This window comes from Neophocaena asiaeorientalis, unplaced genomic scaffold (genome assembly GCF_003031525.2).
Source record: "Neophocaena asiaeorientalis asiaeorientalis breed wild unplaced genomic scaffold, Neophocaena_asiaeorientalis_V1.1 scaffold7, whole genome shotgun sequence".
NCBI lineage: Eukaryota > Metazoa > Chordata > Mammalia > Artiodactyla > Phocoenidae > Neophocaena > Neophocaena asiaeorientalis.
Genome location: NW_020185337.1, coordinates 20,366,998 through 20,382,493, shown reverse-complemented (window position 1 = coordinate 20,382,493; position 15,496 = coordinate 20,366,998). Strand labels below are relative to the sequence as shown.

General features: G+C 41.8%; 1 protein-coding gene across 3 annotated transcripts in view; it reads left to right on the top strand.

Annotated features, from left to right (window-relative positions):
• The first annotated feature begins 4,241 nt into the window (after window positions 1–4,241).
• The window catches only part of PKD2 (polycystin 2, transient receptor potential cation channel), a 48,460-nt gene continuing 37,205 nt past the window's right edge, over window positions 4,242–15,496 (top strand). For 2 of the 3 annotated variants that reach the window (XR_003002005.1, XM_024736167.1), the window contains exons 1-3: window positions 4,247–4,315; window positions 11,985–12,024; window positions 12,110–12,223. Coding sequence is in view for 2 of the 3 variants with exons in the window: in XM_024736167.1 (XP_024591935.1) it covers window positions 11,988–12,024; window positions 12,110–12,223 (151 nt within the window). In the remaining variant the exon portion in view is untranslated. Of the gene's footprint in view, window positions 4,316–11,984; window positions 12,025–12,109; window positions 12,224–15,496 lie in introns of all 3 variants that reach the window. The other variant, XM_024736168.1, reaches the window with a different exon arrangement.

The following is a 15,496-nucleotide window of genomic DNA, read 5'->3' as shown; positions in this document are numbered from 1 at the left end:
CAAATTGGAAAATAAAAGCAAAACAGGAAACAAACAGGCCATTCTAAAGTACAGAAGTCAGAGGTGTAGAGAATGCTAAGTATTAAATTAGCCTAGACTGTTTTTAAAGTTGCCTTTTAAATGACTTCTCTGAAGGTCCTCAGTGGCACTAATAGGTGAGGTTTTATAAGTGTGTCCCCAGAAGAATCGACCACACAGATGAAACAAAACCAAATAGTATCCAAGCTACATTATCTATCCCACACAGTATTTCAGGCCCTATAGATTACTGAAATTTGTAATATGGCAATAGGATGTAGCAACCAGATGAAGAAAAATATGTTTGTGTATCTCACTTATTTAATAAGGGATAACTTCTTATGAGAAATAGAGTTTTACGATGGGTACTCTAAAGGAAGGAATTCTGTGGGAAGGGAGAGAAATTTACAACCTCGGGGCCTGCTTGAGCAAAAGCTAGGAGCTCTGAAGGGGCAAAAAGAGTCAAGGTAAAAGCAGGAAAGAGAATATTGGTCAGCCAGAAAGAATGAATAAATATTTGAGCAGGAAATATATTGGACAGCTGGGGAAGGGTTTATGAAGTCTAAGACTGAAATTAGTAGAGAAACTCCTACAATGTAGGATTTAAAGATGCTGTGGATCAAATACTATCCAAGTCATATTACACAAATATTGTTGTGCATTTTTAAAAAGCGTATTTCTTTCAACGATTTGTGATTTGAGTTTCAGGTAAGCACACATCTAAATCTGAACTATGTATGTGCGGACACGTTTTCAATCAATCTGTATACTTTGAGGGACGGGGTATAGTCTTAGAAAGAATATTTCAGATTTTGATTTAAATAATTGACACTACAGAAAGGGGGCATGTTATTATCATCAATTACAGAATAAAGTCTGTACTCCTAACGATGCATCTGAGGCCTTCCACGATCTGGCCTGCCTACCTGCGCTTCCCACGCCAGCCTGAAGATGGGCAGTCTCTCCTCTCAACCCCTCCCATGCTGAAAACCTTCACTACTGACTTGACACTAAATCATATTCTCCCATCTATTGTTATTTAGACTCAGTGTGTGTATCTCTCCCTTGAGATGATAACTCCCTGAAGGATGTGTCCAAAGAGTATTTTGTTTTGCATATTCTGACTAAAATAATAATGTTATTTACTATGTATAGTAAATGCACAGAATTTGAACTGAATACATGGATAGCACTTGAATTAATTTGTTTATTATTCCTTGATATTATTGTTTTTCCATTCAGTCTCCTTATGTCTCTGGACCCTAGGGCTGCTAGCAGAAAACAGGAAGAACAAACAAGAAATGAGCAAGCAGAAGTCTATTGTCTTCTAAACCTTGAACTCTGGAAAATCAAAATATCCTTGGGAGACAAATATCACTAAACTAAAACCAGCATTTTGAGCAGGGAACACAATAGCTTCAAGTGGGCATAAGCTATTCCAAGGGCCCCTGGAGCCTGCAGGAGAAGTGGTGGTATGCGAAAGTTAAAAAGACCTCTACATGAAGAATTAGGAACCCCTGTCATAGCCAGAGGTCTAGCTGTGTGCCTTAAAATGACTGTACCTGACTAGATTCATTCATTTCCCCGACCAATCCGCGGGGAATGCAAGCTCTTTAATGGCGGGGCTTTTCACTAGTGTCATTGCTTGCACTCTGTCCTGGCGTTGTGCCTGGCTCCTACTAGGTGCTCAATAAATATTTGTAATGGAATCCTCTGTCTTGGTCGTGGAGTGTCCATCCTCAAGAAGCTCATAGTCTGGTTAGGACAAAGACTTCCAAATATGCAATTCTAATAGATGAAAATACTTATCCTAAGTAAGCTATAAGAGCTCATAATGCTAACACTTGAGCATTTACCATGTGCCACGAAGTGTTCCCCATGCCTTACATGTATTAATTCACCTAATCTTCACAACAACCCTGTGAGGCGAACGCTATTATTATTTCCATTTTCCGGCACAACGAGGTAAAGCCACTTGCCCAAGGTCACACAGCTAGGAAGTGGCAGAGCAGGAACTGAACCAGGGTTCAGAAGTAGCACAGTGTAGGCACAAGACAAAGAGTTAGTCTGACTCAAAGACCACTGAAGTTTCTTCTAGGCCTGGGATTGCAGAAGATGGCGCCACTGGTGACAATGAAGCGCTAGGAATACGAGGGAAATGTTTCATGAAACCCCACGACGCATGTGGAACATATGGGTGCTTCTCGAACTTAGGATGATCCAGAATCCTCAGAGAAGATTCAGAATTTCAGGCCTGAAATCCTGCAGTTTCTGAATCCATAAGGTTGGAGTGGGGATGTGGAATGTGTATTCTTAACAAGTGCCACACTGATGTTGAGAAACATGTTTTAAGAATACTAAACTAGACCTATTCTCCAGCAGAACACTTTGGCTGAGATTCTGCTCTTTTTTCTCAGGCCTGGCTCTCCTCTGGCCAGGTGTCTGTTGGGAATCCTTTGAAGATGCAATCTCGCAGTGCTCTGTTAGGGGCACCGGCACCTGTAGAGGCTCCTCAGACAACAGGCATCACAGCCCTTACCCAGGACAGTTATTTCCAGTTTATTTGTCTGTCTCCTCTTGAGAGCAGGGGCTGTGTCATACTGTGCTCTACATGCCAGCTCCTAATTCAGTGTGCAGGAAATGTCTTCTGAAGGAGACTGGATGGACTGCATCAGCCCTGCCCTTGAGAAGCTCATAGTTAAGTGAAGGACACAGATACCTGAATAGATAAACTACAGGATTAGGTGATGGGTGGCCGTGATTACCTAAATACGAGCAGCATGCTATGAGGGCACAGGGAAGCAGCAAAGGGAGCTGCACAGGTGGGAAACCATGCTGGAAAAGCAGGTTGGGAGCTGTACTGGGCTGAATTGTGTCCCCCTCAGAAATTCCCATGTTGAAGTCTAACCCTAACCCCTCCAACCAGAGTACCTCAGAATGTGACTGTATTTGGAGACTGGGTCTTTTAAAAGGTAATTAAGTTAAAATGCGATCATTAGAGTGGGCCCTAATCCAATCTGGCTGGTGTCCTCAGAAGAGGAAATTGAGGCACAGACACATACAGAGGGACGACCATGTGAAGACACAAGGCGAAGACGGCCACCTACAAAACAAGGACGGAGACCTCAGAAGAAACCAACCCTGCCAACACCTTGACCTTAGACTTCCAGCCTCTAGAACTGTGAGAAAATAAATGTCTGTCGTCTGAGACACCCAGTCTGTGGTACTTTGTTACGACAGCCCTAGCAAAAAATATATAGCAGCAGATTATGAAAATTTACCAAGCCAAACTACAGAAATTAAATTTTACCTTTTAAGCTGTCAGAAGCCTCCACGGGTGTCTAAGCATCAATGTGACATGAGCAGGTTTGGTTCCGAACCCAGTTTGGAAACAGCGGGTACCCAGAAGTGAAAAATGATGGTGGAGTTGACAGATCCGTTGTTCCAACGCAGCATAAAACAAGCCGTAAGGTCCCTGGACTAAATCATTGACAAGGGGAATGAATAACAGAGGTCCTAATCAGAGAGACCTTTGTGGGGCAAAAGTAACACAATTTGGGGGAAATGAGGTGTTGGAGGCGAAGAGCAGACAGATGAGGTTATCATGAAGTGTACTTTGGGGAGTGACGATGCCTCAGATCTCAACTGGGGATACAGGAGGTGAAGCAGGCTTAAAAGAAGAAGGGAAAAGATAACAAACTTCCCTTGGGATGGGTGAAGTTTGAGACAACTGCAGAGCGTCCAGCTGGGTGTGCTCCGGAGAGCGGGAATAAAGCTCTGGACCTGGGGCCTGAGGCGGGATTCCGTGACTCACAGACGGGGAGAGGGTGGGAAGGGGGCGGTCGAGCTCTGCGGAGCATCAGCGATCCAAGAGCCCCGCGGCCGAATCCTCGGGGTCCCCGCAACGCGTGGACAGTGGAGCCAACCAGAGTCAGGAAACCCTCCAAAAAGCAGCTGGATTGGGGCGGGGGGTGAGCGCGCCAAAGGCCAAGGAAGTCAGCACTAGGACTCTGTTAGGAGTTTGCTGGTAGTTTTCAAACAGAGGAACGACCTTTGACCCTGCTGCAGACCGGCTCGGGCTGGATCTCGCTTGTTCACGCCGTCTCACAAAGGGGTTTCCCTCTCTCCTTGCACCGCGGTCAACCGAGGCAGAAGTGGCTGGCGGCTAGCGGGGACCCAAGCACCGCTCTGGGTGACGCGGGCAGTGCCAACTCCGTCCCGCTGCATCGCCACCTCCCCCTGGACGGGCAGCTGCCCCGAGTGGCCTGGGCCGAGAGGCTGGTTCGCGGGCTGCGAGGTAAGAGCGCGACCCTCGGCGGCTGATGCACAAACCAGAAGTGCGGGCGCCGCCAGAGCCATCGCCCGCGGAGGGCAGCTCTCCAGGGCTCCCGCTCGCGTTCCCATTGCGTCCCCGCCTCCCTAAGAAGCGTCTTCCGCACCTCTGCTAATTCCGTTCTATTTCCGGTACCCAGCACGGAATTCCACTGCGCCCTTGTTGGTGCAAATTTATTGGATACCTGCTTCTTCTAAAAGATGTGTCAGCTTATGTTTACCTTTGGAAATAAGTGAAAGCCGTATTAGAGCGAAGGGGTACATCTGGAGTTTGGGGGGTTTTTTTCCTTGTAGGGAAAAAAATATTCTAAGGCAACTAATGGTGGTTGCAACTGCATATTTGCGAATTTCACTAAATGAAAAGGAAACTTATGTGCTAGTACCCATGGCCTTTCACTGTCCTGGATGCCCTATTGCCCCTTACCCCTTTCCGGAATGGGTACGCAGTACAGTGTCCTAGTTGTGGAAGGGTGTCACTGGATAGTCATTGATGTTGTTTTGGCGGTGTCTGGTTGTTTGGGGGAGAGGGAGCTGTTAAGAACGCCACGAATAGAATAAACTGTCTAGGAAAACAGTTATTCGGCCATTTCTAAGTCTAGGTATTTTTCTAAAACAGTTACAAAGTAAATGCTAATGTTGTTTAAAAAACTTGAAAGTATGTTTTTAAATAACTAAGTTAACGTTCTTTGAAATTCCAATGAGACAGTGAGGTCATCAGATACCAGCTGTGTGGAAATGTGTCAGAGTTCGGTGCACCCAGCTCTCCAAAAGGCAGGAAAGGAATTTTCAAAATTGCCAGTGCCTATTAAGAGGACACAAATTTTCCAAGAGCAAATGGGATCCTGTTTTTGCAAAGTTTTGTCAAGAGGCATCTTTGGAAAAGAGTTGCATTGGCTCTTGCCATCCAAGTGACTTTAACCTCTACTTTTAAGAGTTTTCCATTCTTAGTTCTTTTGAAAATTTCCTTTCCCTTCTCTTCCTGTCAGTTTTGAAAATCTTGCACAAAAAGCTATCCAGGTGTTTTTACAGCAACATGACTAACACCAAGTCAGGCCTGCACCCGAACCCCAGTTCTACCACACATTGGCTACATGACCTCGAGCAAATTGCCTAACCTCTCTGATCCCCAGTTTTTGGATTTTTTTTTAAAGAGATAATCATAATACTTAGTTCTTGACTTGGGAGGATTAAATGAGGTGAAACATAAAACGTGTAGCAAGTCTCTGCCATGTTGTGAGTGCTTCATAAATAGAAATTAAATCATAGATTCTAAAAGTGTACATTTTGGTACTCTTACACAGTGATTATGCTAGTTAATTTGATTCAGAGCATGGTGGGGACCAAAAGATCCTTTTTGGATAACCTGTGTGGGTAGATTAGTAAGAAACTCTCATACTCTTTTCAGGTTGTTTAATTGTTTTAATTGTGCTTTTTAAAGTATTCACTGAAGTGAGAGGAGTTTCTTATAAGTTAATAAATAGTGGAAAGTCATGATCCTGTTAATTCAGCTTAAGTATTTGATAACACTTAATGTTCTTTGAATAAACTCAGTAATGGAATATAATGAAATGAAATATATGAGTGTATGTATAAGTTTATCACTTTTAAAGAAAAGTTTCAGAAAATTTACAATGAACAAGGTAACAGTAAACCTTCTAGTCAAACCTTATCAGTGGTCTAATTAGTAGGAGAATAGAATCATGAAAATCTTTTTTACAGAAAAATTTAGAATAAATTTTATTTTAATTCTTTATGAAGAAATATAATTGATACTCTTGTCACTTATTAAGTAACATTTGTTAAATAATTAGTGACTATACTAGGTGCTACAAAAAAAAAAAAATAGCACATCACCATTTTCCTATGGACAGAAACCCAGAAAAGTGAAATGAATAACCATGAATGAGTTGTGATTTTTTTTTTTCCCCCTCTTGGGATACCGATGACAAAAATCTTATATACATTGTATAAGTAGTGCTCAGGGTCAGAAGAGAGAGTGACTTGGAATTTCTAAAGGTAGGAGCAATTACTCAAATTGGAGTGGTCAGGAGCTTCCCTGGAGGTCTCCAACCTTTTGTGACTTTCCATAACTCACTCAGACTTCCTGGCCTCTGTTCCTCATGTATAAAATGGAAGAGTTGAACCTAATCTTCAAGGTCCCTTCTAGCTTCAGCATACCCTGCGTTGTTGTTAAATGACATGAATCTGAGCTGGACAGCAAATGGTCATTTCTCTCCTTGGACACTAAATAGATCTATCCTCTTAGCAGGAGTAAGATAGCAATGAAGAAATGTTTGAGGCCTGATGATGGGAGGAAATTGTGTCTAGCTAAGGAATTAAGAATTTACCCCTAAATATTAGGAAGCAGTTGGAAAGTTTTGAGCAGGGGCAGAGCACGTTGAAAGGGAATACGAGTCAAGCAGTGTGCTGGGCAGGAGAGCTTTGCAGAAGGAGGCAGGGAAGCGGGAGGACCAGGTAGGAGGCCGCCAGTGAAGGGCTGACGGAGGCCTGCCCCGAAAGAAGCAAAGGAAGGCTGAAAGATGGAAAGACTGCTCCAGACTAAAAGGTTTCCCCAACCCAATGATCTCGTTTACTTTTCTCTTAGCAAACGCTTCTTAATGCAGAGATAAAATTTGAGACTCTACATGAGTTATCATATTTTCTGAATTTCCAAAGTTGAATGTGTTTTATGGATATATCCGGGTACTAAAGTCACTTTCTGTTTGTTATTTCAGACATATATGCTTGGTTGGTTTTTTGTTTGTTTTCCTGGAGAAATCATAAAGAACTAGCTGTATTGGTCAGGGTGGGCTAAGCTGCTATAACAAATAGATACCTCCTCTCCCACTCACTATATTGTATCATCACCGTCCATATCCAGATCTTTTTTATCATCCCAAATAGAAGGTCTGCCCATTAAACAATAACTTCCCCTCCTCTTCCCCACACCCCCAGCCTCTCTTCCTCTTTCTGACTCTATGGATTTTTCTATACTGGGTACCTCATATTAGTGGAATCACACAGTATTTGTCCTTTCATATCTGGCTTATTTCACTTAGTATAACGTTCTTGAGGTTTATCCAAGTTGTACCATGTATCTGAACTTTCATTCATTTTTGATGACTGAATAGTATTCCCTTGTATGTATATACCACATTTTGTTTATCCATTCATCAGTTGATGAACACTGGGGTGGTTTCTACCTTTTGGCTATTGTGACTTTCCCTTTATTTTTAATTGAACCCTCACTCCATAATTGCTTCCTTTTCCCTTTTTATTTGCACTATAATTGTGAACAAGTGAGATGTTGTATTTTCATCACATGGGGATTTTTTTTTGAGGGAAGGTTGCTACTCTGCAGGGTGTGATAAGGCTATGCTAGTATGACAATTTGTGCAGTCAACAAACATTCATTGAGCATCTCCCTTGTGGTAGGTACTAGGGATACAGAGATGAATAATACAAGATCCCAGCTCCCAAGGAGTTTAGAGTTTAGTAGCGGGGTGAGAAGTGTAAGTAAATCATTGCAATGCCAGGTCCCAGTTGTGGGAGGGACCCAAAGAAGAAAGGACCTGCTCTACCTGGGGAGGTTAGAAGAAGTGAATCTTTTTTTTTTTTTTTAATTTTTTATTTATTTATTTATTTTTATTTTTGGCTGTGTTGGCTCTTCGTTTCTCTACGAGGGCTTTCCCTAATTGCGGCAAGTGGGGGCCACTCCTCATCGCAGTGCGCGGGCCTCTCACTATCGTGGCCTCTCCCATTGCGGAGCACAGGCTCCAGACGCGCAGGCTCAGTAATTGTGACTCACAGGGCTAGTCGCTCTGCGGCATGTGGGATCTTCCCAGACCAGGGCTCGAACCCGTGTCTTCTGCATTGGCAGGCGGACTCTTAACCACTGCGCCACCAGGGAAGCCCAGAAGAAGTGAATCTTGAGTTATGTTTTGAAGGATTCAGGGGGGAGCTGGAGGAGGGAAAAATAGAGAAGTAAGACCAAGCATGCTTGTAGCTCATTGGTACTTTTTCCTGTAGGCGGAGTCAGTGAGGGCTTCAAGCAGGGGGCTGATATGATGTCATGCCAATCTGAAGATGATTCTAGCAAGAATGTAGAGAATGGGGTGAGGTGCATAACGCCAAATGCTGGGAGAATAGGTCAGGATAAAGTGACAAAGGTGATACAGTGATAAAGTGTCAGTTGCACTGAGGATTGTGAGCTGGGATGGAAAAGCGCTAGATGCAAGAGAGAAACCATCAGAATTGTGGACCACCTCCATGTGAGGGTCATGAAAAGGGCCTGTTCTAGGATGAAACCCATGTTTCTGAGTTGGTACCATTAACCCACACAGGGCAAATAGGTTTCTAGAAAGCTCAGTTTGGGGCATGTGAGTGTGAGCTGTCTGTGGAATATGCAGGTAGATCACGCCATTAGCTGTGGCACATACCTGTCTGCATCTCAGGAGGGGGCTGCCTAAGAAATTTGAGTTTCAAGCGTCAGTATCATAAGGTAGCAACTGACTATTCTGTAGAAAAGGGACCAGTAGTAAAAAGTCACTTCCCTTTCTGAAGGTGTCCCTGCAATTCAAATCACTATGAAGAAGGATTGTATATATCTTCCTAAGCAAGGCCCACATGTGTCTAAGCCCCAAAACAGGATTCTTTTATCATGTGAGTGCAATGAGAATTTGGTCAGGCAATTCACAATGGCTTCAAGGTCCATATGGATTTGGGTCTCCACGCCATTCTCAAATCTGGACCAACTAGGCGTCAGAAGTAGGACATTTCAGATTTGGACCTGTTTCTGAAGCCATAAAAGGGCCTCTTGCCGCCACTCTACTGCTGTACACATAATCTTTCTAATTCCCAGAACAACCCCACAGAGAGGTACCCTTACCTCATTTCCAAATGAGGAAGTAGAGGCTCATGGCGTTAGGCAAGGTCTCACAGCTCCTAAGTGGCTGACCCTTCATTTGAACACAGCTTGGATTCCAGACCTCCACACTGCACCTTGTCACGATCAGTGAGTCACAGTGGGTTAATGTGGTTCAGATGGGACAGGGTTAATGTGAGGCAAAAGAGCCACACTGAATTGTTTTTACCATGGAACTGAGATATTAACAGGTGAAATGATACAGTCGCTGGAATTAGCTTCAAAATAATTGACGAGTGGGTGAGGGTTTCCATGAATCCGGGTTGGTGTTGAGTTGATAACTGTTGAAGCTGGGTGGGGGGTACATGGGAGTTCATTATATTGTTCTCTCTTTGTGATTTTTTTAAAAATATATATTGCAAAATAAAAAGGGTTTGGAAGCATTTGGATAAAAGAGTTGCAAAATGGCATTTTTTCCAAAGTCAGTTATTTATGTTGGAGACCTTTTTGGTGTTTTGGATTACCCACCTCAGAGTTTATGCATATTAATTTGCATATTAATTGCAAATAAATTGCATGTTAATTAACATGCATATTAATAAGTAACACTTATTGTTGAGGTGATGTGCTCCGACTTTGGGCTCTGGCATTGACTAAGCACCTTCTTACACAGGAAGGAAATGGCATATTGTCCCGTGTCCCCTCATAATCGTGTTCTCCTAACAGATGGAGACACGTTATGTATTGAACGTGAGTGCCTGGAGGCACTCCCTCCGCAGCTGGGATGATGGTGGGAAAAGACAACAGTTGTTTTTGAAGAACGCTCCCATTTTGGACGTGAACGCTGCCCTTCACCATTCTTATTCTATCATCCCTGATGATAACTAAACATGGGAAGTAGTTGGCTACAGGACAGCTGTTTTTTCCATTTGTGGATGCAGCATTTCTCACCCATCAGGATGTGAAGGGATCCCCGTATCCTAAGACTGACCCTACTATGTACACACCCAGTGGGGAAACTGGATGACATTTGTAAAGCAATAAGTATTTGAGGAGGTAGCTAGAGAAATTTAGAAAAAAGTAAATGCATAGAAATATACTCACATAAAATATAAATAAAAGGGCTTGTTTCTTTTCATTTGAAATGTTTCATTCAAGGGCTAGAATTAAATTGCCACAGACCGTTGCAAATTTAGCCTGAAGAAAATTCGATAGGAGTTTGGTGTTTTCTGTTTATAGGTCAAGCAAAACCATTTGCAAATAGTAAGAACCATGACTTTTCCTTATTGCATAATTGTTTATAAACCATGGGAAAGAGTGAAATCACTGACCAAGTGAGACAAAGCAGCAGTCTCTGCGGATGGCCAAGGGACTAGCGATTTCCACTTATGCGTATATTTTAGGCCTGGCCTCCAAAAGAAATACGCCCAGAGAAATAGTGTGGTTTTATCCAGGGCTACTGAGCCTAATATTTGGCTGCCTCTGTGTTATTCTGAGCTGTAATTTTCCATGTCATCTAAGTTCGTAATAATTCTTTACTATGATGGAGTTTCAGCGAGCAAACATTCTGCTTGGTGCATTTCTTCTGAGTGAGTAATCCCCTGACACAACCACCAGGTGTTGGCAGAAGCAAACCTGGTCATAAGTCATGCTTCCCTTCCGGCGTGGTGAAACCTAGGACGCGTAACCCAGTGTCTTTGAGGGTGGTTGCTGATTTCTCCTAAAGGAAATTTGGGAGAGAAGAAGAAAAGGAAACGAAATACCCCAATTTAGGAGTAGAACTAATGTATGATTATAAGACTTAAAAAGTACATAGACACTAGCAATGAAGTCATTTCTTCCAAGTGCAAGACCATATACCATTTTCCCCTTGTTCTCTGTGTGGCTGGATTGTGGCGTCAGTGGCTCTGTGAGTTTCTGTGATGGAAGGGGTTAAAGTCTGTGGGATAGAAGTGTGAGGCAGTTTGCCATTAACAGCTGACCTAATCTAACAGAAAGAATTGAGAGGTTTGTCTTTTTTGGAAAACACTAAGGCTCTTCCAAGTAACCAGCAGTGTGACTTGACCACACTGCTCACTAGCTGGGGTTTGGACGGCCACCATGTCTGTCTGCTGGCTGCGTCCACAACTGTGGGATCTCTCTCCAGGCAGCTCACCATGGCTTATGTCATCTTCGCTCAGCCGGCCCAACGCTTTTTCCATCTGCTAAAATATGGAGCACGGTTGCTGCTTTTACGCTTTCTCCAAAGAGAGAGGGAAGGCAGATGAGTTTGTTGCTTTTCATTTAAAAATCATACGTTAATTGGCATTTTTAAAAAACTGTTCAGCTAAGCGTGTTTAATGTAATCAGTCAGCACTGAATTTCTTAAAAAGCAAAAATGGGTACAGAGCAGAGATTTCACACCGGTGTGTTAGAAGCTTGATAGATGTTTCCATAATGAAACGGTGCTCCGACCAGGACCTCTTTTCATCAGGAGTGACCTAAGAAGTATTGGTTGCAATGTTACATCATGTACTAACGAGGATAATTAATTTAGTAACACGGTAATTCCTCCCGCATATAGGAAGGACTGATGTGTATGCATAATTATTAAACCTAAATTTCCTCTTCTCTTTCTAAATTTTTACTAAGATATTTTCTAATGAGGTTGGGAGTTTAGACAATGATCAGATCATTGCCTTGTGTTTTGCACATCTGGGGGGATAGTAGCGGCTGATGTATTCCTAAATTAAAGGTATTCCTGCTAAAACCATTTCTCGGTTGCCTTTAGAGCATGCTAAAAAAAAAATCCAGGAGCATCTCCCTTAAAGGTATACTGTTTTTTATGTGTTTTTCCTTTTGCCATTCATGAGATTTTTAAAAAATAAAATGACTTCTTTTATTACTATTTTAAAGGTCTCTGGGGAACAAGGCTCATGGAGGAAAGCAGCGCTGACCGAGAGAAACACCTGAAAAGTGTTTTACGGGAACTGGCCACATATCTCCTTTTTCTGATAGTCTTGTGCATCCGTAAGTAGAACATTTTCTTCCACTAGAGTTTTGAAAATATTTGACCTGTCAAAATCATGATTCAGAGGACTTGTAGATGCACCAGTAACGGTGAATTCAGGAGTTCTCTTCTCTGTTATCAATTCCAATTTACAATTTGGTAAAGCTCTCCTCTCTCCTCTGGTAAACACTGATCAAAATTCGGCATTATTTGATTGGCCGGTTTGTTGTCAGTTGTGACCATTTTCACTATGAGATGCACAGGGCGACCTGCCAGACACCAAGTAACCAAGTAAAAGGATTTTTGTATTAGATTCTTCACAATAATTACAGCATTACTGTTATTACATCAAGTAACGTGAAGTGTACACAGGGATTATTTTCCAAGTTTAACTTTCAGAAAATACAAATAATGTCACCTAATATTGCTTTTCGGTCTATTTATATTTAAAAGTCCGCTTTTTTTGGATTCGGATGTGTTGTGTGGATGCCTTCACTCTAACTAATCATTTCTTCCAAATCTTCAATAATTGTAGATTTCTACTCCGTAGGAAACTTACTGCAGACTCATCTCTTTCTGTTTTCTTTCTCCTTTCTTCTTTCAATACATTCCTGCATTGTCTGGGAGGGGAGGGATGCCTTAGCCAGAAACAACTCTTAGAAACCGTTTGCCTCCAAGTCCGGAAGGTCACGGGCAAAGGACTTATCCTCTGAATCAAAGGATATTGGTTGATGGAGTTCTGTCGTGTCCTCTCTAAAGCCCTTTATGAGAACAGACAGGAAGCAGATTTATGACCACCAGGACCTCTTAGCATATTCCTCAGGAAAAGGAGTTTGTTCTTACAGTGTACACTTAGAAATGCTTAAAAACCAGCATCAACCGTGGAAAAAGTTCCCTTCTTTGTAAATGGAGAGAGTCCTGATTTAATCAATACTTTAATAATGCCATTCTTATTACATTAAAATTGACCACCTTGAATTTAATTGACTAAGTGCTAAAAGCTTCCTTTAAAAATGTTTTTTGTTTACTAGATTTATAAGAAGATATAAGTTGAACATAAAAGATTAAGGAAACATTTAAGCTTTTGATATTGGTAATTTTAAGAAATTGAATATTGATTTATTTAATATCCCCGCACTGGTTTTTACTAATACTAGTAAGCTCTTAATGAGACTCAAACAGGGCATGACTTCTCACATTTTCTGAGAATTTGACTATACAAGTGGGAACTTAAGAAAAAGAGAAAAAGTTATTTAAGCTAAAAAGTATATATGTATGAACAACATTCATTTTCTTGCTTTTTTCTTCCTAATTTTCTGAACTTTTCTGTTGTTTGTTTAGGAAGGAATCTCTCTCATTACCTTTAAAAGCATGTTATCTAAGAAATGCTGAAAACCTAGAAATGATCTATTCAGTACATTAAAAGTTATGAAGCAAGAGATGTGATATTTTTTAACTTTTATGTTCTGAGCTGTTAGAACTTAGAGTAAATGCTGAAGTGAAGTTTGCTTCCAGCGTAGAAATGGTGCTTAAATATTAAACTTCAGGGGCCTTAAATTTTAACAGGTAGGTTAGAATCTTATTATTACTAATTTTTTTCGAGCATGACACATACATTCATACACAGATTTTATGCAAAATATAGGTGCTCCTATATGTCTAAAATTTCATTGTTCCCCAAAATTGCCTAAACATCAGAATCACCAAGAGAATTTCTTTTATAATTGTAGTTTGCCTGGATCTACTAAATCAAAGCCTTCCAGATATGGCCCAGAGAAGTGAATTTTCAGATGCACTGACCAGCTTTGGGAACTAGGCTAGATAAATAAACTGAGTAGCTAGAGTTTTAGGAAACAAGCTTGTCATATAACTAACTAGCGTTTTCTTGTTTATTTTAGAATTTTTATGCTTTTTGTTCTTTTTCACGCTAATAACATTTTTGCTTCTTATATCAGCTACATTTTTTACATAGGCAAAGTTTTTTTTTCAAAATATTGTAGAATCTCTGGGTAAGAAGGAATCTTGGCAGTCATGGATCAAACCTCCACTGAATGCTAAAACTCCCCCCTGTAACATTCTTCCCAAAAGGTCAGTCATCCTGCCTCCAGTTGGACAAGAGTTCCAGGTTAAGGGACCGACTCCTTTGAAAGTGTTCATTTTATTTTTCTATGGCTGTGTTAGAAAGTTCTTCCTTATGCAAAACCAAAGTCTGTCCTCATCTAACTTCCCGTCTTAGTTCTACTCTCTAAGCCAGCCTAATACCAGGGACCTTTCCCATGTCTCTCCTCCAGCTTAGCGTGCCAGGAGTTCGGAGACAGACGTTCAATCTCCTCCAAGTCTTCTCTAGGTTAAACCTTTCCAGTTCCCTTAGCTGTTGATCATGTGATCAGAGACATGCCTTTGAACAACCCACCTGATAGAAACTCCCTCCAGTTTATCAGAGTCCCCCCCTTTTTTTTTAAGGGGATGCATTTATTGTACCAAAAAAATGAGAAAATAACCCCCAACTCAATTCCCCTCACCTCCACAACATTCTCCCCAGCACAAATAATTTTTCCCAAAACCACAAACATAAACTTGTTCTGATATTCTCATAAATATCAGTGCACCTTAGCTGTGTCTTTATTCCCGTCTTGCCCCTAGGTTCTTCATGACCATTTTTGTTTGTTTGTTTGTTTTGTGTTTTTAGCTTCCATATATATGTGTTAGCATACGGTATTTGTTTTTCTCTTTCTAACTTACTTCACTCTGTGTGACAGACTCTAGGTCCATCCACCTCACTACAAATAACTCAATTTCGTTTCTTTTTATGGCTGAGTAATATTCCATTGTATATATGTGCCACATCTTCTTTATCCATTCATCCGATGATGGACACTTAGGTTGCTTCCATCTCCTGGCTATTGTAAATAGAGCTGCAGTGAACATTTTGGTACATGACTCTTTTTGAATTCACGTGCAGTCTTAAGTTCACAGGCTACAGTCCATTGGAAGTAACTGCTAAAGACCAACTATGGCTGGAAAGCTCTCTGACCTTTTCAGTACTGGACAAAAACTACAATAACGGGCTTCCCTGGTGGCGCAGTGGTTGGGAGTCCACCTGCTGATGCAGGGGACGCAGGTTTGTGCCCCGGTCCGGGAGGATCCCACATGCCGCGGAGCGGCTGGGTCCGTGAGCCATGGCCACTGGGCCTGCGCGTCCGGAGCCTGTGCTCCGCAACGGGAGGGGCCCCAGCAGTGAGAGGCCCGCGTACCTCAAAAAAAAAAAAAAAAAAAAAAAAAACCTACAATAA